General features: G+C 47.0%; 3 protein-coding genes across 10 annotated transcripts in view; 1 reads left to right on the forward strand and 2 right to left on the reverse strand.

Annotated features, from left to right (window-relative positions):
• Positions 1 to 4,276, forward strand: part of nfic (nuclear factor I/C) — a 25,208-nt gene extending 20,932 nt beyond the window's left edge. For 3 of the 5 annotated variants that reach the window (XM_049730460.1, XM_049730471.1, XM_049730497.1), the window contains exon 13: positions 1,174 to 4,276. In XM_049730460.1, the coding sequence (XP_049586417.1) occupies positions 1,174 to 1,215 (42 nt within the window). In that variant the 3' untranslated portion in view covers positions 1,216 to 4,276. The remainder of the gene's footprint in view (positions 1 to 1,173) is intronic. The other 2 variants (XM_049730438.2, XM_049730492.1) reach the window with 1 other exon arrangement.
• Positions 2,254 to 10,662, reverse strand: ctns (cystinosin, lysosomal cystine transporter). Of its 4 annotated transcripts, none has more exons than XM_049730928.1 (14): positions 10,642 to 10,662; positions 9,536 to 9,598; positions 8,293 to 8,358; positions 8,144 to 8,222; positions 7,982 to 8,061; positions 5,180 to 5,241; positions 5,012 to 5,090; positions 4,058 to 4,148; positions 3,882 to 3,985; positions 3,682 to 3,819; positions 3,425 to 3,524; positions 3,223 to 3,342; positions 2,819 to 2,989; positions 2,254 to 2,688 (listed from the first exon to the last, which is right to left on the reverse strand). In XM_049730928.1, the coding sequence occupies exons 3-14, from the start codon at positions 8,301 to 8,303 to the stop codon at positions 2,422 to 2,424; spliced, it is 1,302 nt and encodes a 433-aa protein (XP_049586885.1). In that variant the 5' UTR covers positions 8,304 to 8,358; positions 9,536 to 9,598; positions 10,642 to 10,662; the 3' UTR covers positions 2,254 to 2,421. The 4 variants fall into 4 exon arrangements, with proteins under 4 accessions (XP_049586885.1, XP_068508254.1, XP_068508253.1 ...); XM_068652153.1 differs by lacking the exon at positions 10,642 to 10,662 and having other exon boundaries at positions 2,254 to 2,488; positions 2,571 to 2,688; positions 9,536 to 9,738; XM_068652152.1 differs by lacking the exon at positions 10,642 to 10,662 and having other exon boundaries at positions 9,536 to 9,738.
• Positions 10,663 to 15,121: 4,459 nt separating this feature from the next.
• On the reverse strand, positions 15,122 to 23,928 carry phb2b (prohibitin 2b). Its single transcript, XM_049731417.2, has 10 exons — positions 23,759 to 23,928; positions 22,482 to 22,617; positions 22,202 to 22,286; positions 19,374 to 19,453; positions 19,055 to 19,239; positions 18,848 to 18,977; positions 17,945 to 18,048; positions 17,606 to 17,683; positions 16,786 to 16,865; positions 15,122 to 15,682 (listed from the first exon to the last, which is right to left on the reverse strand). Exons 1-10 carry the CDS (start codon positions 23,777 to 23,779, stop codon positions 15,658 to 15,660), a joined length of 924 nt encoding a protein of 307 aa, XP_049587374.1. The 5' UTR covers positions 23,780 to 23,928; the 3' UTR covers positions 15,122 to 15,657.
• Between the last annotated feature and the right edge of the window lie 6 nt (positions 23,929 to 23,934).

Below are 23,934 nucleotides of genomic sequence, written 5' to 3' on the forward strand. Positions count from 1 at the left end.
CTGTGTGTCCATATGTTCTGTGCACTCTACATTGTAGAGCGAATACTCCTTGCGCAAGGGGGGCAAGGCGCAAAAGTGTTCACGGCCTTTCTTGGGCAGTCTGTCTCCAAGGGCCAGCCTGTCTCCACCAGGGTCAGCTTGAGCCAGGTCAGCAGACCTATAGTTGGCCTGTACTGCCGCACGAGGGAAAATATGGCGTAAAAAAGAAACAAGACAAAAGTGACGTGTGATCCAGCAAGCGCAAAGCAAAACCGGTCATCGCTCCGTTTGTCAGCTGAGAAATTTCCATAAGGGTGAAGTAGTTCTGGTTGTTAGCCTCGCGGTTGAACTTGAGTGCCATCTGGTGGGCTGCCTTCATGCCCATTGGGTCATCAAGCAGTAAAAGCGCAGGGCAGTCAGGGCAAATCCAGGCCATCTCCGCATTGGTATGCTCTGCAGACCGCGTGAAAAAAAAAGAACAAACTCATCACCTCAGAAGGGGAATTTTAAGTATCAGTCAGGAGCAGGCAGGCAAGGTTGAGGATGGTGTGCAATTTACAATTTAAGTTACACACAAAATACAAAAACACACAAGTCAGTGAATCTTCGTGTACTCTAATATAAAATCACTTTCTCCGAGCTGGGCCGCCGAGTGCTGGCGGGCGCCTACCTGGCCTGGTGGCGCATTAGTACTTGCTGACTGCAGCCATGCCGTACATGACTGCCAGACTGACACTACAGGTGGCCACTACGCCCGGAAAATAATTAAGCCATCATTAAACAACTGGGGTAGGGGGGACTGGAACGGAATACTTGCCCTTTCATCCATTTGAAAGGGAACGCACTGCTTGTGAGGCTTGGGGTTCGTGAAGTGACATTTGGTCTGCACCAGCTTGAGTAACACGTCCATGTGGCAGCCACCGGGTACCTGCAGCGGGCAGACACACACAGGTCAGAGCGGGCCCACATGGTTCCGAAACCCCCTTTGGACTGAATGACTCGTCAATCATTCACTCATCCACCAACACGAGAGTGATGCACACCCCACAACTCCTGAGTTAAGTTCACGTCATGGTAAATGCTCACCTGCTGGTATTTGCTTCTGAGGATCTCATGCAGCTTGAATTTGAGACCATGTTTGTGTTGCTGGTTGATGTGATGGATGGCCACGTTAACCACTGTCTTCACCGCAAGTCACCCCCGGCCGGAGAAGGTGGCCGCCACGGCAGGACCTGAGGAGCCGAGGTGCACCACAGCAGAACTGCAATGAGGAACCTGACCATCGTGAGCAACAGCTGCAATCAGTCACTTGACCCTTGAAGAGGGTCAAGCAACGGCGGCAGCCAATCAATTAGTCGCACGGGAGGACAAACGGCGCACACCTGCTATGCATCTCGTTTGTGACAGGTGTGCTTTCAATCAAGGGCCACCTCAGATCACGTGCATGGGGAGGAAACCCACAATCAAGGTTGACTAACATAAATAACAGCAACATTTTGTTGGTGGAAGACTTTGTTTTATTGTTTGAAGAGGAAAGTCATTCATTTTTAGGAGAAAAACTGTAGTCAATCTTCAGTATCCTTTTTTCCCATTTGCTTCATTTAAAAAAAAAATATTCATGCATCCATTTTCAACACGATCACCATCCCGGTGAGGGTCAACTGACATCGGACTGAAGGAAGAGTACACTCCGAACTGGTTGCAGGGCACCAATAAAACATTTGCCCTGTAAAATTCCTCTCAGAATGTGAAGTCATTTTCTTTGTTCCTCAATTTTTTTATGAAACATTTTCATGTTTGACATGTCCCTCAATTTGCTTCATCTATATCCAACTCACAGTATTTCCAGCAAAGACATTTTTGTCAAGTTTATTTATATAGCCCTAAATCACAGACAAGTCTCAAAGGGCTTCACATGTGCAAAAATTGGCAATTATTCTCAACATCCCCTGATCTTAACTCCCAGGAGGGCAAAGAAAAACTCAAAAACCCCTACTGGGGGAAAAATGAGAAACCTTGAGAAGAGACCACAGATGAGGGGATCCACCTTCCAGGATGACCAGGCTGCAATGGATGCAGAGAGGGCAATACCTCCTACCACCGATTTCACTGAAATAATGCTCGATAGTAAATTCTTAAACCCAGGGTGCACCTGGCGTATTTTTTTCAAAGAAATCTTCCCCCTCCCTCTGGAGAAGACAGGATTAATTTTTTGGGAGAAAGTGTTTGAGTAACTTTTTTGGGGGAACCACCAAATTAAAATAAAAAACAACCTCATCACTGATGATTTTATTTTAAGAATGTCCTTGCCCAAATATGAATGATGGGTCAAGCGCGACTGCCCTGCAGTTCAGGCAGGCGGCGCTTCACTCCGTCTGGCTGCAGCCAAGCTCCTGGTACCGCAAGCGGTACAAGCAGTAATGCTGAAAGATGAAGACCACGTCAAAGACTACCGAGAAGAAGCCCAGGCCGAACTTGGTGGGGTCTCCGAAGATCAGGCGCCACTCGTCTGTACACAAGAAAAGAAGCATGAGGGGACTTTGACGGAGCCGACATCGAGAAGGCGGACATGGGGAGGGAGGGGCGCTGACTGTTGTTATAGGAATCTAAGGTCATCTGTGAGATGCTGAGCAGGCCGCCGCTGAAGTCCAGCAGCACGGTACCGATGCTCCAGCCCTCCGTGCTCTGCCGCCGATAGTTCATGAAGGCCTGATGAAAAGGTGACCGTCAAAAACAAACAACCGGGACGCGGACCCAGCTGGATCCCGATTCCTTATTCCATGAAATCACGCTGCTAGGGAAGACGGCGGACGGGAGGTGGGGGTGGCGGCAAACTGACCTGAGGCACATACTTGACCAGTGTGACGGCTAGCTTGATGTAGGAGAAGAAGTAGAGGTAGTCCAACCAGCTGAGGCGTCCAAAGAGAGTCAGGAAGAAGGTGGCGCCAGCAAAGGACCAGCCCATCAGCAGTAGGAGGCGGGCCGTCCATGACACCCTCTGGGCCCCCTTCTGCAAGACAAAACACTCTTTCACGCTGAGACACTGTGCTAGCAATGCAGAGTCACAAGATCCGCCATCATGTCTCGATTTCCCTCTTGCACAAAAACCAGTCAAGCGCAGAGACACTGTATGCCGCATCAGAAGATCGACCTTTGCCTTCAGCGCAGAGTCGGCAAGATGGCACAGGGCTCTGGCCACGCTCAATTTGTGAGAATTTGTGGAAAGCGAAGCAGCTGGCGTACCTCGTAGATGGCAGCCTGCCCAACAAAGACCAGACAGAGCAGGAAGGCGTGCAGGCTGAAGAACACGTCATTGGCCTTGACGGGGTTGATGCCATTTGGGTTCGTCTGCAGGTACTCCTCCTGGCGAAGAGGAAGCGACGTGCAAAAATTACATGATGTGCGGTTTGATGACACGCGATGTGATGACATCACGTGACGTCACCTTGATGGGCCCCACCCAGAAGAGGCCAATGTTGAAGACGCTGTAGGCAAAGAAGCCCATCAGGTTGAGTGCCAAGAAGTCAAAGTTGAGGCCCACCACGCTGGAATGACATCAGGTCAAAGGTCACATCACACACAGGACATGCCATGTGCGTGAGTTGTTGTGTCATCGTGTGTCACGTCACATGCTTGTGTTGTGTCCCTCAGTCATGTAGTGCCACATCCCCAGTCATGCTGGTCGGTGGTGGTCGGTCACACCTTTTGCGCCTCCAGTTCTCCCAGGCTTGTGGGTAGAAGGACACGGACCACGCCAGAAAGTACAGCCAGCCCACAGCCTCGCTGAGCAGCGCCAAGGCGTTGCTGCGGACCACCAGGAAGTGCAGACGGGGTCCTGAGCTGCCGAGACACGGGAGCTGGCATCACAAGGCGCCGCTGCCACCTACACTGACGCCACTCACCCGAAGACGTCTGCGCTGTTGCTCAGCAGGTACGCTGTCACTTGTCCGGCTGCGCGGGCCGTTGCCGTGAACTTGACCGAGGTGGCACCGGCGGGCAGCGTCACCTAAAGGACGGCGGCAGCAGCGGTGCGAGATGGTGGGTCACGGAGTCTTGTCGGCGGCGGTGCAGGCCTTACCCGCTCCGGCAGCCCGACGATGGCTGACGAGTTGCTCTTGGAGCTGTAGGTGACATTCAGACGGATGACCAGTGACTGCGGTAGCGCCGCACTGCAAAGACAGCAAGCCAGTCACACCCCTGCCACTAGAGGGCGTGATGCTCAAATGTGCAGTCAATATGTTCTCGTTCAACAATTCTGTGTTTTGCTGCAAATAAATGCAATTACAGTCAGAAAATATTCATGTGTTTGTTATCAATAAGAGGGGTTTTCAACTGGTTTAATCCAAGGGACCACCATTATCACCAAAAAGAAACTTGGGGACCACTGCTTTGGCAGAAAATTGTTATGTTGCACAGAGAGAGGATAGCGCTATACATGCTATTTATTTGCATTTGTATGTCTATTTTTGGGAATACCAGCTACCTTTGACATATTCTTTATGGGTATATGATTGACAAAATTAGCTGGTAAATAAATCAAGTCTAAATAATAAATCAATTTTGTTTTTAAAAACGTTACAATTGTTTTCCATTTCCAATTTCGTGGACCACATGCAATACCACAATGGACCACTAGAGGGCCACGGATACAGTTGACAATCCTTGATTCGAGAGAATAGGAATCATTTCAATCAAACCGAATTTCCACATCCAGTCTTGGAACATTTAATCGACTCGCCTTAGACACAGAAGCAGGAACGATTTGGAGAGAGGCTACATTGGCAGAGGGTTCTGACAAAATAATTTCTAAATATATTTGAGAATATCAACGCAGGGCGACACAGATTTCTGTGTTTGTCAGCAATCTACAAACGGAAGCGCTCGACTTGTTTGTCTGAGACGTCTCGCCAGGAATCCAAAAAGCGAGCAAAACGTCTTTGACCAAAAGGAAAACGGATGGTCGCCTTCGTCCAGGATGAGCGGCCAAAGCGATCCTTTCCCGTTGGCGTACACTTGCTGATGCGCACCTCACCTGGAAGCAACAGTCAGGTTGCCACTAGTGCCTTCTTGGAGCGTAACCTCCTCCGGAACAGAGAGCAAGACGAGTGACTCTGCAGCACAGACGCCAGATGACAAGACATCACGCGTACGCTCGTTTTAACACAGCTCTTGAAGGGGAAAACGCAGAATGCCTAGTCACCTGAAGTGTCGACCAGCAGCAACAACAGCAGTAACAGCTGCTGCGGGAGCCACATCTCTGCGCTGCAAAACGCGCGCACACACCCAACAAACAAACAAGACAACAAACTCATTAAACATTCCAAAGTCAGCACACAACATCAAACACCAACTTAAAAGACAAAACGATCGTGAGTCAGGTTTCTCTCGAAAAGAAACAACACAAATCTACAGCCAGTGCTAGAGGTGAAAGTTTTGGCGAACGCGGCTCGGCTCCATAAAGGCATCCGATAGAAACCATCCTTACCACACAACGATTCGTGTCAGAAAACACAAATAAAAACAATTTTACAAGTAAAGATGAGTCTGCAGATTGTTGATATTTCCAAGCGAGCTACGCGCGTCAACTCACCATAGGGAAGACATTCCCCGATGCGTTCGGAAGTCACATGATAGGTTTAAAAATAAAAAAAAAAGATGAAAGAAAGGTCGGGACGTTTACGCGGATTCGATGCTCCCTTACAGACGCGTTTTGGCATTGACCAAAAGAAAAGTAATCCTCGTGATTTTGAAATTAACACCTGATTACAAAGTCCACTGCAGATACCGGTACCAATGTCAATACACGATCTGCAACCCTCACGCAATCTGAGGCGCGCATGCGCAAAAGTCAGCCCGCCTGGATCAGTCACTATGTCAACTGCCTACGTAATGGTGTAAAACTCGGATGGCCAACCGGTTGTCCACGGCCCTTTAGTGGTCGGTGGCAGTATTGGTCAGCGAAATTGGAAATGGAAAATAATGGTAACGTTTTTAACAAAAAATTATAATTTCTTATTTAGACTTGATTTATTTTCCAGATAATTTTGTGAATCATTAACCCATCCAAGTTATATAAAATGTAGCTGAGATTCCCAAAAATAGACATACAGATGCAAATAAATAGACTGTACAGCGCTATCCTCGCTCGGTGCAAAATAAAATAATATTCCACCAAAGCAGTGGTCCCCGAGTTGCTTCTTGGTGATAATGGAGGTCCCTTGGACTAAACCAGTTGAAAACCCCTGGTGTACGATATTAAGAGATATGACATGATAAGCCAGGGGTGTCCAAACTTTTTGCAAGGAGGGCCAGATTTGATAAAGTGAAGGGGCCCGGGGGCCAATACTTTTTTCAGACATATTTTAACTACAGAAATTTCATGCAAATACATACTGTTATGAAACAAATTACATTGTCCCAATTGTCTTTATTTTTTAAATGACAAAATAACCAAATATAAGCCACTCAGGCAGATGTGAACAACTTTAAAAACACAAATTCTGCCTTTCATTCATATCTGAAGAGTCAGATAACATTGAACAAACTGTATGAAATAATTTAATTAACAAGAGTTTAAAATTATTTTTGCCTCATGAACATTTTAAACAGGAGTTATAAGTAATGCAAAGTTGTCTGTGATTATTAAAACTTAAAACAAGTGAATTTTGCTCTTGTCATTTACAATATCTTTCAGAAAGTAATTGGGACAATGAAATTTGTTTCATAACAGGATGTATTTGCATGAAATTTCTGTAGTTAAAAAATGTCAGAAAGAATTATTTGGCCCCCGGGCCCCTTCACTTTATCAAATCTGGCCCTCCTTGCAAAAAGTTTGGACACCCCTGGTGTAGGGGTACACTTGCCTGACTTGTGTGCCGAGACTGAGTTCGAGACCCGCGTATGACGGTGTGATTGTGTGTGCGTGACAAAAAAAAGATGGATTCTCCTGTTGTTGTGAACTCAAATACCGCGAGAATTCAGCTTCCACTTGCTCCGCCCCTGTAAGACTCTTTGGACTGCCCCGGCGGTATGCGCACGCAAGACAACGCCCACCTCTGCGAATTAAGGTGCAGTTTTCTAATTTCCCAGCGGATGTTTGCTTTTTGTGCACGCGTTGTCAGAATGTGACGTTAAAAATATTATTTAAGAAAAGGCTGCAAATTGTTTTGACCAGGGAAAGATTTCTCCCAGTTCCCTCCTTTTCTTGAGTGGGCCATCATTTCCTTTCATTACAATTTGGAAAGATGGCAACACTAACCTATATTGGAATTAAAGTTTGACATGTACAAAATACAGAATAAAAACTTTAAACAGCATCTTTTTTCAGTACTTTTCTACAGCACAATGAGTAAAGATGCTTCCAAATGGACAAAATCCAATGACTTTATTTTCCAACAACTCAACACGGACATGAAAACATTCTGACTAGACATCACGCTACGTCCCGCTCATCTATGACAAACTAGCACGAAAAACAGATGCGGCAAAGTGCCGCGTCACCGCGGTGTACCTAAACGCATCCGTTGCCCTGCATGGGTGCATGTTTGTGTGTATTTTCGCGCTCGCTGGGTGTGTGTTTGCGCGCTTGTGTGTGTGTTGTGTGCATGACACGGACTTGCACCAAGATGCTCGTGTACGCTGACACTTTCGGGATGTTATAATGTAATCGAAGCACCGCTCGGTACTCGTTAAGATGGCCAACCTCCATACAATATATACAAAAATATAAAATGTAAATAAAAATACAAACAAATTCTCTTTTGGACATTAAGAAGGGAGGACTGAGGTTTGGACGTCATGTCGGTTGTTGTCTACTTATCCGTCTTCTGCTTCTTCCGTTCCACTTCGTCCTGTTTACGACAACAACGGCAACAATCGGCTCAGCGATGCGGGACACGCCCCTTTGACGGATGGATCTAACCAGATTCTGCTTCTTTGGGTAACATTAGGCGAATGGTCGCACAAGCCGTTCAGGAGCGCAATGTCCCCATCTCTCGCTCACCTCGTCATCTTCATCATCCTCAGCTGTTCTTTTCCCCGTGGGTGTGACCAGGTCGTCGTCTTCGTCATCCTCTTCCTCACCTGGACGTGCACACGCAGTGTTGGGAAAGTTCATTTTCGACATGAACTCGTTTTTGTTCGCGTATGTGATACTGCTGCGCACCCTCTCCATCCTCCTCTTCCTCGTCTCCCACATCGTCGTCGTCCTCCGCCTCGTTGTCCTGCTCCCCGTTCTCCTCGTCCTGACATACACACACACACACAGTGAGGGTGACTGAGAGGAAGATGATGATGAAGAGGAGCCGCTCTCACAGTTTTTCCATTGGCGGTGGTGTCGTCGCCGTTCTTCTCCTCCACTGTTTTCTTCTCCTTCAGCTCCTGAAAGGCCATAAACACACATACACTCAGCGAGCCTCAGATGGCCTCTTCTGTCGCCAGCACCTGAACGCACCTCAGATGTCCACAAACACTTGGACGCAACATTAATTTCCCTCAACTCATTCATGCGAACTTGAACGCAACAGTTGTGTTCGCCGACAGCTTTGCATCCACTTGAATGCATTGTTGCGCATTGCACACACAAACACATGCAAGTACAGTACATCATGCAGAAGGTAAACATGTGCTTCGCTTCCTGGATTAGTAGGTCGACCGGAAATTTCCTGTTTAAGGGAGAGGTTGGGCTCTCAATCCCATCCCGAAGCTCAGATCGGCTACATGCTTCCAGGTCCCTCCCACTGGGTTTAGGATGCTGAAAGATATCACCTGCCACCAACAGTCTCTTCACACTTGAACAACACTTGTGACGTTTTCTGACATTGCTGTCAATCACACCACGTTCTTATTCAAGATTAGTGATTTATTAAACTCCCCAATTCCGCTTTATTTTGTTCCTTCTCAATCCATCGCGACAACGAACGGCGCCCCCGTGTGGAGTCAAAGGTAAAATCCACCGAGGAGACCTCAATCAAATCTCTTGCGACCCCCAAAACACTCCCGGTACATATTTATCCACCAGACAGAATACTGCGTCCTGTTGTGAGAGCACGCGCGGCTTAGTTGAGCTCCGTGGTGGCACCGACGCGTCCGGCCCCCACGGGCCCCTCGCTTCGGTGGCTCCTGCCTGCCTACCGCCTTGCAAGAGCCCGCCGCCACTGTGAGGCGGCGGGGGAGGACGGAAGCACTGCGAGTAAAACACCTCCAACCCCAATACACGCCTCCGTTCATGCACAGAAGCGACATTTGGATGAGCTTTATTTTCAAATAAAGTCTGCGGTTTGAATCGAAAGAGAAAGCGTCGCGCGTCTTCTTATTACGCGTGTTCACTTTAAGAGACGCTGACCGCCAAATCCGCTCTCAATTCCCACGTAACGCGCCGGTGACACGCGCACGCGCACATTATCATCATCTTTGGGATTTATGTCGAATCCAAATGCTTAACACATTTGCGAGATACTGCAAGAGGGAAAGGACGCGCGCTCGCGACCGTGTGTGTGCGCACGCGCTTGTCCTGCAGCATGTTCAAATCTTGATTAATCAAGCGTGCGCGTCTCACCTTGACGCTCAGCTCGCCACCACACTCCACTTTGCTGTCCGCCATCTTCGTCTTGTTGTTTGTCTGGTTAAGAAACAAGAATGGCCGTCGAGCAGATTAGCAGCAAGACGAGGGTGAGGAGATGAAGATTTCCAATTGCCACTTGAGCAGGCGCTGTACTCCTCAGCTGCGCGTGCATGCGCCCTCTCTCAGTGCCGCGCGCGTTTTTATAACCCAGGTAGGCGGGGCCTGGCGAACGGCGGACGCGCCCATTGGTCGAGCGCACTTCGCTCAAACTGAGCTGCCGATTGGACGCCACCAAACAATGGACGCGCCTCCATTCTATTGTTGCCCAAAAAGTGTGCCACCCACGCACGCGCACACGCAGTGGCCCACACGCAGCCGCCTTGCAAAAACACTGACATGTGTGACCAAAAAAAAAAAAAAATCTCGTTCACGCGCTTGGCGGCACTAATCCCGTAATAATCACAGACCATAAGCGTTTGTTCACACTACGATGAGTTTTATGGCTCGCCGTGGGCGCATTTTTGCATGTATGCAAATTCAAGTGTCCTATTTTGTTTCGATTGTTGCTACGTGATTTGCGAAATAACGACTTTTTGAGTCACATGACCTCACCGGCAAGATGACACGAGAAGAAACAAGAACACGTCTCAGGGCGCTCAAGAAATCCCACTGCGCCTCCACTGCAAGCTGTACGGCAACTAACACTTTTGCTGACGACCTCGTTACTCATGTAACATGCTGCAACACTACCGCCCCCCGACTATTGTCGTCTCAAAGCGTATTGCGAGCGTGGTTCTACTGTGGTGCTTGAATGGGTTGCTTCGAGTTGTATTTGGAATTAGTATTTCGCAACAAGCGTCTGTGTGTGTGCATGCGCGTGTGTGCGCGCGCGCGCGCATGTGCAAGGAAAAAGTAGGACAGGCGTGAGGGCGGGGGTGTATCGGAGAAGCCATGGTAACACGACAGACTGAGCATCAAGTGTCCACAAAACCTCACAAGGAGGAAATATCGCGCCAAGTGTGGAAATATATGGTTGTTAATTCGGCAAGAATTTGTTTGCTAAGCAACGACGACAGTCGATGGCTTGTTGCGTTATTTACCTCACCAAGATGGCGGCTTTGACAATTTCTTGGTCCCTCACCAAGATGTCCACCCGCCTCGCCCTTGTGGCGTTTAAAGCTTTGTCGAGCGGCTCATGACGGGCCCGTCTGCTGAAGCGAACGTAAGGCTTTGCGCACGGTGAGTGGTCGACGCCGTTGTCAATCAACAACAAACTTGGTCATGGGCGGGAACTTCGGGGCGAAGGAAATCCTGTACCGGAAGTACCCGGGATTCATGAACGACCTTGCCTCGATTTTACGCGATAAACTCCAACGTTGAAAGTTAATTGACAATATGGTGACCAAGGTAAAGCGGAGCAAACTCTAAATCGGTACGTAAGTCACATCAACATTGAGCCGTGCTGGCGTCAATGGGGCTTCCAGCCTTTTTCCAGTCGTACAGCAGGGGGTAGCATACTTTAGTCACATTTTTTGTCGAAGTTCTAATAGATAAAGCATCGAGTGGCGTCAGGAGCCCGTGCCCGGCCTGTCGTTTTGCATTTGTCTCTTAAATAAACGACTGAAAAGACATCGGCGACTGGCTCTTAACAGCTCCTCAACAGTTTTCCTGTAATTTCTATTTGGGCTTGTGACACAAAGCAACAAAAATAAACCGAGCTCCTCAATTTAAAAAAAGTGTACACTGATATATTTTTAAAAATATTTTTCTGAATGATTACATGTTGTGAGGGAAGACATCAGAGCAGCTTGGAAGTGTTGCGATTCGAGCACTTCATTTCATTGCAAGTTGTAATGAATCGATGCGAAACGTCACGTGGAAGGGGAGGGGCAGACAGAAAGATACTTTTTTTTCCTGAGCTGAAAAATGGAAAAAGTGGAGCAATGTGAAGGGTGAAAAGACGAGGAGGGGGAGGGGAGGAGGAGGAGAAGAAAAGTACTGCAGAGAGGCAAGCCCGAAAGCCCGGAGCAAATCTCGACTATCAACTGGCCTAGGACTGGCCAGCAAATAGCAAGTACAACGTGACTTCAGTGACACCATTTAAGGTTTGGACCATGGTAACAATAGTCTAAATCAGGGCCCAAAGACGAACCTTGGTTTGACCTTCTGGAAAGCGCCCGATCGGAACACTTTAGTGGCGGGAACTCCCAAGTGTAAAGAACCTTTTGTGTGTTTTGACTGCGCCTTTAGTTAGCGCTGATAAACAACAGCGCCTTCTTCTGGCACTTGAGAGGTCTAGAAACTTGGTGCAGCACGGACAATTTTTGACTAGCAATTGCAGAAATATTTCAGCATTTCTGGAGATGGACAGATGGTCTTGGTGTGAGTCTGTACAAAGGTTTTGGCTTGAAGTTCAACAATGGGCTTGTTTGTTACTCTTACTATCGCTGATGTTAAATACAGGGATGAGAATGGCAAATGTGAAAAAGCACAGAAAAGTAGCGGGGGATATATAAAAAAAAAATTCAACGGATTTACACGATTCAGTTTAGACGGAAAAAAACACGGAGGTCCGCGGAAAATTCTCCATCCATCCATCCATCCATCCATCCATCCATCCATCCATCCATCCATCCATCCATCCATCTTCTTCCGCTTATCCGGGGTCGGGTCGCGGGGGCAGCAGCTTTAGGAGGGACTCCCAGACTTCCCTCTCCCCAGCCACTTCATCCAGCTCATCCCGGGGGATCCCAAGGCGTTCCCAGGCCAGCTGAGAGACATAGTCTCTCCACCGCGTCCTGGGTCGTCCCCGGAACACCTCCCCAGGGAGGCGTCCAGGAGGCATCCTGATGAGATGCCCGAGCCACCTCATCTGGCTCCTCTCAACGTGGAGGAGTAGCGACTCTACTCCGAGTCTCTCCCGGATGACCGAGCTTCTCACCCTATCTCTAAGGGAGAGCCCGGACATCCTGCGGAGAAAACTCATTTCGGCCGCTTGTATCCGAGATCTCGTTCTTTCGGTCACGACCCATAGCTCGTGACCATAGGTGAGGGTAGGAGCGTAAATCGACCGGTAAATTGAGAGCTTTGCCTTTTGGCTCAGCTCTCTCTTCACCACAACGGACCGGTACAGGGTCCGCATTACTGCCGACGCTGCACCGATCCGCCTGTCGATCTCACGCTCCATCCTCCCCTCACTCGTGAACAAGACTCCAAGATACTTGAACTCCTCCACTTGGGGCAGGATCTCATCCCCGATCCGGAGAGGGCATTCCACCCTTTTCCTATCGAGGACCATGGACTCGGATTTGGAGGTGCTGACCCTCATCCCGACCGCTTCACACTCGGCTGCGAACCGTTCCAGCGAGAGCTGGAGATCACGGCCTGAAGAAGCCAACAGCACCACGTCATCTGCAAAAAGCAGAGACGCGATGCTGAGGTCCCCAAACCGGACCCCCTCAACGCCTCGGCTGCGCCTAGAAATTCTGTCCATAAAAATTATGAACAGAATCGGTGACAAAGGGCAGCCTTGGCGGAGTCCAACCCTCACTGGGAACGAATCCGACTTACTGCCGGAAATGCGGACCAGACTCTGGCATCGGTGATACAGGGACCGAACCGCCCTTATCAGTTGGCTCGGCACCCCGTACTCCCGAAGCACCCTCCACAGAACCTCCCGAGGGACACGGTCGAACGCCTTCTCCAAGTCCACAAAACACATGTGGACTGGTTGGGCGAACTCCCATGCACCCTCGAGGATCCTGCCGAGGGTGTAGAGCTGGTCCACTGTTCCACGGCCAGGACGAAAGCCACACTGCTCCTCCTGAATCCGAGGTTCGACCTCCCGACGGACCCTCCTCTCCAGCACCCCTGAATAGACCTTACCAGGGAGGCTGAGGAGTGTGATTCCCCTGTAATTGGAACACACCCTCCGGTCCCCCTTCTTAAAGAGGGGAACCACCACCCCAGTCTGCCAATCCAGAGGCACTGTCCCCGATGTCCACGCAACGTTGTAGAGGCGTGTCAGCCATGACAGCCCCATAACATCCAGAGCCTTTAAGAACTCCGGGCGGATCTCATCCACCCCCGGGGCCTTGCCACCGAGGAGTTTTTTAACTACCTCAGTGACTTCGACCCCAGAGATTGGAGAATCCGCCTCAGAGTCTCCAGGCCCTGCTTCCTCAATGGAAGGCGCGTAGGTGGAATTGAGGAGGTCTTCGAAGTATTCTCCCCACCGACTCACGACGTCCCGAGTCGAGGTCAGCAGCACGCCATCCCCACTGTAAACAGTGTTGACGTTGCACTGCTTCCCCCTCCTGAGACGCCGGATGGTGGACCAGAATTTCCTCGAAGCCGTCCGAAAGTCATTCTCCATGGCCTCACCGAACTCCTCCCACGCCCGGGTTTTTGCCTCAGCAACCGCCGAAGCCGCGTTCCGCTTGGCCATCCGGTACCTGTCAGCTGCCTCCGGAGTCCCGCAGGCCAAAACGGCCCGATAGGACTCCTTCTTCAGCTTGACGGCATCCCTTACCGCCGGTGTCCACCAGCGGGTTCGGGGATTGCCGCCACGACAGGCACCAACGACCTTACGGCCACAGCTCCGGTCGGCCGCCTCAACAATGGAGGCGCGGAACATGGTCCACTCAGACTCAATGTCCCCCGCCTCCCCCGGGACGTGGGAAAAGCTCTGCCGGAGGTGGGAGTTGAAGCTCTTCCTGACAGGAGATTCTGCCAGACGTTCGCGGAAAATTCTGATCCCTGTAAATGTTTTTTTCATAACGGTAAATTTGATTTTTTATTATTATTTTGTTGGCCAAACAATATATACACAAATCCCGCCTCTTTAAAGCAAAATCATACCTTCTTCATTGGAAGAATGATCTGAAATCCTACAACATTTTGTTAAAACTTATTAACACAGAGAATGCTGTAAAACACCTCATTTATTGAAAGGCTGTTTCTGTAAGATGCTTGCTCTGGCTGTATACTCTTAGGATATAAGATGGAGTTGCCCTGTAATGTGTTTTTTTCTCTCCTGGTATTGTGGATGTCTTATTTTGTTTTTGTCTGTTTGTAGTTGTAGATGTTATTATACCTAATGTGTTTGAATAAAAGTTTGAATAAAAAAAAAAAACATGACAGATGGTCAGTGCTATGCCGGTTGTCTGATTAAAGTCTAATAGAAAGCGGAAGAAGCGGAAGCGGAAGGAGGAACAGACAAGGTGAACGAGTTTTGTGCGCGTTCAGACACGTTGAGCCAAATTCCAGCGAGACCTGTCAAGGCCTGCGCTGCGCTAGCTTCCCGCTGGGCGCGTCGCCGCGCTTCCTACTACTAGTTGTGCTTGAACAACTGGATTTGGGTTGGCTTAGCTGGCACACAACCCGAGTCCGCAAATGAGTTAGATTTATATAGTCTGCGTGCAATTGACGCCCATTATAATTTTATTGCATTGGGGGGGAAATTTTTTTTGGGCGTAAACGTTCCGAATCCTTGAAGACGTCAGACACATTGGCAGATCTCCTGACCTTTTCATTTGTCAATATGAGCAAACTTAGATTTGAAAATCATTCAAAGATCTCTTTCTTGTGTCTTCGATTTATTGAAACCTGTGCATGAAAGCTGTGTATTTTTCAAAACGATGACATGAAATGCTCTTCCATTAGATGACAGAGTGAACTGAGACAAGATGGTTTTCCGAGTCGTCCTATTGCAGTGACATTAAAGTTAGATGTTAGGAAGCAACACATTCATGACAATCACGCAATCAATAACTGCCACCGTGAAAATCAGGAGTGCTAATTGCTTGAGTCACGCACGCGCCGGGAGGACCTCATCGCATGCACGTTGCTATGGAAACGGGCAGCTGATACGCTTAAACCGACGTCCTAACAGAGATGTTGCATGCTAATCTCCAACGAAGTCAAATTTGCATTTACAAACGCACACGGGAGCGATTGCGTGGCGCTACCAACGACGTCTCCGGCATCTTGTGCCACAATTACAAAAACTAAACTAAAGAAAAACAAAATCAACTTGTTCCCGACTTTTGTTTGTTGTCCACCAGCTGTCCGCGAGTGCCCATCGGTCGGTCGCGATGAACACGACGGCCTCTTCATCACTTCTTCAGGCCCAATGATAAACTGAAACCGAAACAGGAATTAGTGGTCAGACGAAGCAAATTAGTTTCCATCAAAGTAGTAAAATGTCAGCAGGTCGTGCAGACGCGACAGCAGCAAAGCTTTTCAATCGAATGCAAAGCAGCCCAGCGGCTGCAATGTGCGCTCTCGCCTGCTTTGCTCACTCACCGGGCCGTTGGTGGGTCATGATTTTACTGAATGAAGTTCAAGACAGATCCAGGGGCAAAATGTTTGACTTGAGTCAAAGTAAAAGTAGTCAATTGCGAATGCTCATGCACGTGAAGCCCTTTGCAACTTGTCTGAGACTCGGGGCGGCAGAAAGAAACAAGCACTTGATCCCAAGTCAAACTTGATCAAGTTCACTCAATATAGGTTCACTCGCTATAGTTGGAAAATAAACAAAACGGCACAAATGTATTCACTTTTCTTGTCATAAAATTTGGATCATGTTCCAATTTTTTGAGGGACAAGAATAACTATTACAGACCATTAAAACTGTTGGCAAACGTGATTGCGAACTAGAACAAAGCCTGCCCAAAAACAATCTTTGCTACGTGCGCACGCACACTCACAAACCATACCCGCTCAGATGCAGCCTTCAAATATAGGAAAAGAAAAAATACAGAAATTGATTCAAGTACAATAAATGACTTAAGTACAGTACCAAAGTACACCCGCCCTCGCCTCAAAAAGGAACTACCGTTTGGAACAAGAGAATGGCGACTCCAAGTGGACAGAAGCAAAACATTGTTTTCATCTAATTCCAGTTTCATCAATCAATGGGATATTCTGTACATGAGTCAATTCTGAAACTATTCAGCCCGAGTAGGAGGCGAGACGCAAAGTTCCAACAGCAATCGGTGCGTCGCCTTTTTTGTTGACGTAGAATCCGTTTAGGTGGAACACAGCGGGAAGGAGCTAGCGGAGCAGGCGGCTCCGACGACAATCAGTCGGACATTTTCATTCTTTCCGTTAAGTCGAGTTGCGGTACAAATGGGTGCAGCAGTTACAAGATCACGAAATGAACCAGGCATGGCCGAAGGGGTCACGGTGCTCACGTTCAGAGACGCTCTACGCACGTAACGAGAGACATTCGGGGCACTCACTTGTCAAACAAGGCCTGGTTCTGCAAGTTGAGGACCAAACTTTCAGCATTCAGGTACACTTTGTTCTGAGACGTCGACACCTGCGGGACCACATCGGCGTTAACATCAGCGCGGGAACTGACATCGCCTTAGTTATTCGACATGAGGGTCTTGTCATAATTTAATTTGTCGGCTGTCATGCCTGGTAAAAAAAAAAATCCCATCCCTGGTAAAAAAAAATTAAAAAAAATGCTGTAGTAGTGCTCATTCATTCGCACTTCTGTCAAGCTGTCGTCGCGTGTCCGACTCGCTGGCTCAGAACCACGTCCGTGTGTTGTTTCTCCACTTGAAGGCGCTAAGTCTTTGTTCAATCTATTGACTGCAGACATATATGGCTGCAACTTAAAGATAAAAAAAACCCTTAAAGATCCATTTTTGTATGTCTTTGCACTTGAACAATTATTCCTTGTTCCTATAAGCGCTCCAAAGTTCTGCCTGTGACTCTTCCCTGTGCTGTTGTTGGCATTAAAGGCCTAAAAGTTAGGAGGGAAGAGAAGTTCTTTAATTCAGTCTGTGTGTTTTTGGGTTGACTCGCCTATTCAAATTTCTTTCTGCCAAACTTGGTAAGCGCTGTGAGAAAATCCCTCTTGGCCAGGCCCAACTAAGCTTCCTCCCCCTCCCCTCGATGACGGTGGTCACCAGCATGCTCATGGCCATGATCTTAATAATTGTCAACGGTGTCACGAGCACCTCCCTTGACCTTGTCAAAGTCATCATTGCATTTTTCGTCATTGTCGCCGTCCTAACGCTGAGATAAAAGACGAGCGAATGAGTGACCGACCGTCTTGGCAATGGTCTGAGCGGCTCGGATGCGCCTCAGCTTCAGGTAGCCAGGATTCTTGGTGACGGCTTGGCCCAGCTGAAACACACAAATTCAGATGTGGGCGGGTTGCTTTTATGCTCGCCACATGGCCCACATTGCTGCTCCATGGCCGACTTCTCTTGGCGTATTCAAGACAACTGGAAACGCACATTTGGGGCTGAAAATTGGCCAACAGACGGCCTCGGTGAAATCGGTCGCTCTGCGTCCGTTGTTGACGCTTTGTGGCAACTGCTGGGAACGTACCGTATAAAGAAAGCTCCCATGGATTGTTTGTTGCAAAAACCCGCATGTTTTTACCATCTTGGCCGCCTCGGCTTCTCCTTCGGCCTGGATGATCTTCTGCCGCTGGTCTTGTTTGGCTTTCTCTACGTAGAACTGAGCCCTCTGCGCCTCTTGCTGAGCTGCGCACACGGAGACACGGCCTTCAACCCACTTGTGAAACGCAACACCGGCGTGAAACTCAAGAGAAGAGAACGGATGGATGAATGGTCACAAGTTAAAAAACTCTTGGTTTGAGTGCTCGGTGGCGGAAGCGCACAATTGTCAACAAATAATGTCAATTCATCAACAAACGTGAGCCAAACAATGTTGAAATTTGCCCCCCAACACGCTCAACGATGGCACCGCATGCACAAGCACAAACGGCAAGAACCTTTCCCTAATGGCGAAGAGCCCGACTTCTCAGCGGCCGTTAAAGCCAATATCGCCCAACTTACTGAGCAGAGTCCGAGCGAGTCTTACTAGCGTCTTTAGCGGCCATTGAAAGTTCTCACGGCGGCGCGGAGCGGCCAATGACTGCACTAAGTGGCCTGAAAGGGTCTCCCTCCCTCTTCCAAAGTTTTTGCGCGACGTCAAAGTGACACTTTTCTTATGTCAGAGAGTTTTTGTGTGGCATCAAATGTGTTTTGGGTGTCCGGAAAGAATGACCGGATCTTTGTAATTTCTTTTTATATAATATTATATGTTAATATATAATATTAATATATAATATTTATATATTTATAAATATTGCTTTGCTTTTGGTCTGATGTGAATGATCACAAAAGGCTCCTTTTTAGTTTGGTTAATGTCAAGTCATGACCCTTTTCTTGAAGCACAGAAAGGCCCAGCGAGCGCTTCTTTAGTTTGTGGCAAATCGCCAAATGTCTTTTTTTTTTTTTTTGGTTTACATTCCCGAAGCAAAGGGCGTAGATTCCTTACCAACTTGCTTGGCCTCGACGGCGGCGGTGTACTGGCTGCTGAAGCTCAGCTCGGTGATGGCCACGTCGTCTAGGATGATATTGAAGTCTTTGGCACGCTCAAAGAGCTCCCTGCGCACCAACAGCGACACCTGCGCAAGCACAAGCTCACCGTGGGGGCCAGCGGACGGCCAACTTCCTTTTTCGGCCAGCCGGAAGACGAGCGTACCTGGGCTCTTTGCGTGATGAGCTGGGAGGCGTTGAACTTGGCCACCACCGACTTGAGGACCTCGTTGACGATGGAGGGCAGCACCCGCTCGTCGTAGTCCTTGCCCAGACGCTGGTACATGGCGGGTAGATTGGATGCCATCGGACGCGACAGCACCCTCACCGCAATGTTCACCATCTGCAGGTCTAATCGGCACGACCAGCATAGTCATCGGGGGTGCACCTTTCAAAACGTCTCGCATCTGCTTACGTTGTCTGGCAAAAACGTCACCTTGCCGCCACGTGACAGACTTGCACAGACGCGGTGGGGTTTGGGTTACCTTTGCTACCGGTCAGTGAGGAGATCTTCCTGGGTCGGGCTCTGATGTCATAGATGATGGGGTACTGGAACCACGGGATCCTAACGCACACAGGGCGCACCCAAGCTCAGTGGCTATTGCAAAATAATTAAGACTGAAAATGAAAACGCTTACCAAATAAAAAATTAAAACAAACTATGTTGCTAAAACAAGAACCGGAGTAAAAATGACCTTTTCCATTTTTTTCAATTTTCATACATGAGCTTTAAATCTATTTCCGTACTGATTTATAACCGGAGCTGAAGATGAAACTGGTGAAACTGTTTACTTTACTTACCTTCAGTTTACTTTACTACGCCATACCGCGTGACCTTTTTTTTTTTTTTTTTAAATCTTGCGCTCGACCATTACCCGAGCTACATAAAAAGCTAATTGTAAAACTAATAAAAACTCAAATAATTTTTGGAAAAATTTGAAAACCACAAAGACTTAGAGCAGGCCTTTGCCTGGTTTCATGCGGCTCTTTTACATTCATATCAACATTTTTGTTTGTGTTTTTTTTTGTGCGTGTTCACTTCGCTTGAGTTCAATATGGTATTTTCGTCAAACAAGCCTGCGCATGAGGTGAAATTTTGCAAAGCAGGAGGGGCAAACCCATTCAAGTAAACAATTAGTGTCCATTTCGCTCTTAAAATGGCAGGGAAAAAATGCGTAGCTAAACAAAAATATGAAGATGAACACAGGACGTTTTTAACAGAGTGGGGAAAGTTTATATATTTTTTTGTCAAACGTAATGGCAAGCCATTCTGCCTGATATGTCAGACGTCATAAGCGCATTTCAAAGCTTCAATTGTTCAGCGCCACTTCAGCTCACTCCATGCTAACATCGATAAGGATTTTCGCAAGAACAAGTTGGACACTTTGAAAAGTTAGGCGGAAAACCGTACAGTTTTTCCCCAAAATTATGAAGCACTCAGAGACTGTGTTAGGGTTAATAGATTAGTTTGATCCTATGCTTATGTTGGAATGTAACCTGTAATAATTAAACTCGCTTGTCCTGTCTTAACAAAAGTAGAAGAACAAAGTGATAAGATCTTTTGAACTGATTGACTAGCTGCAGATGAAGCAATCAAAGTTGTTTTGTTTACACAACATCGTGAAATACCCCCTGCTGTGTTTTGATCAGCAGGCCAGGGGCTTCGGCCCCATCCTGTCTACTCTGACCCCCACTCTCAACCCCCACTCTGTTTCTCTCAATAAAATGCTCCTGCAAGAGGCCTGAGTCAGACTGTATTCGATCATCGCTATACACACAGCAATGAATGGACTCTCCACCTGCAGGTGCTTAAAAGGACTTACCACAATTTCCAGACTATAAGCCGCGACTTTTTTCCAAAATTTTTAACCCTGCGGCTTATAGACAGGTGCGGCTTATATAAGATTTTTTTTCGGGATTTTTGTGATGTTTGATAACTTTTATACACTCGTAAAAAGGCTGTGGACCACTGTTGTGCGATATCTTGAAGAAAAAAACAACAACAAAAATACTATTTTGAAACACTACTATGGCTGCTGCTTATTCTGGCTGTGTTGCTTGTGACTATTATGAGCTTTAGTAGGAATGCACGCTAGATGACCTGCGTCAAAGGGCTCTAAACCCTTTTTCATACTCTGCCATGTGACTCAAGAGATTACACAAAGCAGTGGCGCTGTTTGGACCATCTGCATTGTATTAAAACCCAATCAATCAGCATTTAAATTTAATTCTTCTGACATTTTGCTCACCAAAAACAAGTTGTAATGAATGTGAACTTTTAATACATTTTATTCAGAAGGTTACTTTGAACCCTGAGGCTTAAATGGCGGCGCGGCGTATTTATGGATTTTTACGGCTTTCTGTGTACTGTCTTTCTTTGTAAAAACCTCATGTGCACGTGCGGCTTATAGTCCGGTGTGGCTTATGTAAGAAAAAAACTGAAATATCCCTGAATTTTAGCTGGTGCGGCTTATAGTCCGGTGCGGTTTATAGTCCGGAAATTACTGTACTTGTCTCCTGTTTGGTTCTTACAAAATAAGTTGGAGTGTGAACAACTCTAACAGACTGTCACGCCTGCATCGTATCAACTGGCTTGGAACATTGCACGGGCTGAAAAGCCATACTTCATTGTAAGGGGAGTTCGTTAAAAAATGCCTCAGTGACGTTGTTGAAATCTTGTCCTCTGAAAACGACAAACTAAAACGAATGGTATCAGACATCCAACTAAAAGAATTACTTTGAGTGGCAACAACAGAATACAAGCCAGATTAGAAGAGGTTTGTTCAAGGAATGCCAAAAGTTGCACTAACCAACATGCATAGTAAGTGAAAAAACATTATTGTAAATTATGTTTTTGTTTGTGGACTTTGTTGAACTGAAAGTTTGTGTGTGTGAGACAGTGCACACAATGTTCATTGTTGAAAATGACTGGCTTGTGGTCTTGGTACTGTATGAGTCAATTTCTGTTATTATCATGTTGGTGTGTGTGACATGATAATGTCACACAATAAATTTGGCGAAGCAGAGTTGTGCGTGTGTGTGTGTGTGTGTGTAAGAGGAAGGGATGGGGTGATGTTCATGTGTGCCCATGTGTATGATGTGGCTCTTTGCGGTAACACTGTAAAGAATGTGGCTCTTAATCTGCCTGGTTGGCCACCCCTGGCTTATAGGCTTGCTTTAAAAATGAACTGAAACTAAGCAAATTTAAAAAAACAAAGACTAAAAAATAAACTATCAAAATTAAATCCAAAACAATTCCAACAGCGGCACAATAAAAACCGGCGAGGTCCAAGTTACGGGGGCCCATCCTCACCTGAAATGAAGGCCCTCGGCCAGCACCGTGTCCATCTGCATGCCGCCGATCCTGTTGAACACGACCGCTCGGTGACCGCCCTCCACTGTGTGCAGAAATGCGGTCCAGAAATTTGCGCAACTGCGGCAATTTCATCTTGGTACAAGCACTACAAAGGTTCTCAACATATTCCATTCGTAGAAGTTAATAAAAGAGGGAAAAAGGACTTATTTACTGACTGTGAGAGCTTTGCCACATCACAAAGTTGATGCTCCATTTATAAATTCATGTCAATGCGCACCAGTATACGTGGCTTCTTTGACACCATACGCCAAGGCGCCGGCGCCAAGCAGCAGTTTGATTCCGAGTCCAGCGCCCCTACCGCCGGACGACCCTGCCATGCGACCCATCAGGTCCCGGAGATTCTGGACCAACCGCTGCAATAGAACGGCAATCGGTACAAAGCAACATGGGTACATCATCATTTAAATTTGAGTCGGGGAAAAAAAAACGTGAAAAGTAGATGGGTAACATAAAAAAATATCCGATGAGAAATACATAAATATTAGATGAATGGATGAATAGAAAAAATAAGGACTTTGGAGGAGAAAATATTTGTTAAAAAAGAAAATTAGAGAAGACAAAAATACAAAATTACATTTACAAATATATGCTGTACATTGGATGCAAAATACACAAACAAAGAATAGACCCAAGACAAGATAACGTGAGCGCACATCTAAAAATTTTGGAGTACAAAATCGGCATAACAGGATAAGTCGATAAGTTGCTGAATGTCATCGGAAGAGAGAGCAACAGCAAATTTTTGTTACGTTATACAAACTTATATACTTTTCGTATTTGTATACTGTTATACTTATCATGTGAATCAATGTGTACATATTCATATTAATTTATATATTTTATCATGTCAATTGTAAATACTCTTATTAGTTATTCAATCAGAGCTTGGTAACTTTTCCATTACACATAAAGCACAGCTCAATAACTTCATGACACATAGATCCAAACATTCAGTAGATAAGACAAATGTCTGCTTTATGAGGATATGTTTTTCCTTCTTTTCCCCCTCCCCTTTCTACTCTTCCTTATTCCTGCTTGTGGACACTATAAAGCCTTCTGACCAGAACTATGAGGTTGTTGTTTCATCTGCTGAAGTGCATTGTGTACTGACTGCCGTAAAGCAACCCAAGATCTTGCAAATAAATAACCAACTATTAGTACACTTCTTTGTTTTCCTTGCTCAACAACGGACATCTTGAACAAAACGCAACACGTATTTGATAGTCTTCTGATACGTCTTCAACTGTGTTAAGACCTTTCAAGACAAATTCGTGATCAACATGACCTTGATCAAAAACCCCTCGAAAGTTCGCACATCGCGCTGGTTAGCATAGCCGCATGCTAGTTAGCGCGTAAGCTAGCTAATTGATCCCTTACTCTTTCAGGGGAGCTTCTGGTTTAAACACACGTTTGTTAGACCTTCACACACGGAATCCCTACCCAATAAACAACAATTCACGTTAGTACGCAAAGGTTGAAAGTTATAACTCTTACAGTGGGCTCCTTGCTCGCCATGCTGCTTCGCGTGACTCAACAGAGATAAGATGGGAAGGTCGACACTGAGTGTTGGCTTGTGGGTGAACGAGTCGTTCAAAAGAACGAATCTTTTCCGCGAACGAGAATGAACGAATCACTTCCGAATGTGATTCGTTCTTTTTTCAGTTCATATG

This window comes from Syngnathus scovelli, chromosome 10 (genome assembly GCF_024217435.2).
Source record: "Syngnathus scovelli strain Florida chromosome 10, RoL_Ssco_1.2, whole genome shotgun sequence".
NCBI classification, from domain to species: domain Eukaryota; kingdom Metazoa; phylum Chordata; class Actinopteri; order Syngnathiformes; family Syngnathidae; genus Syngnathus; species Syngnathus scovelli.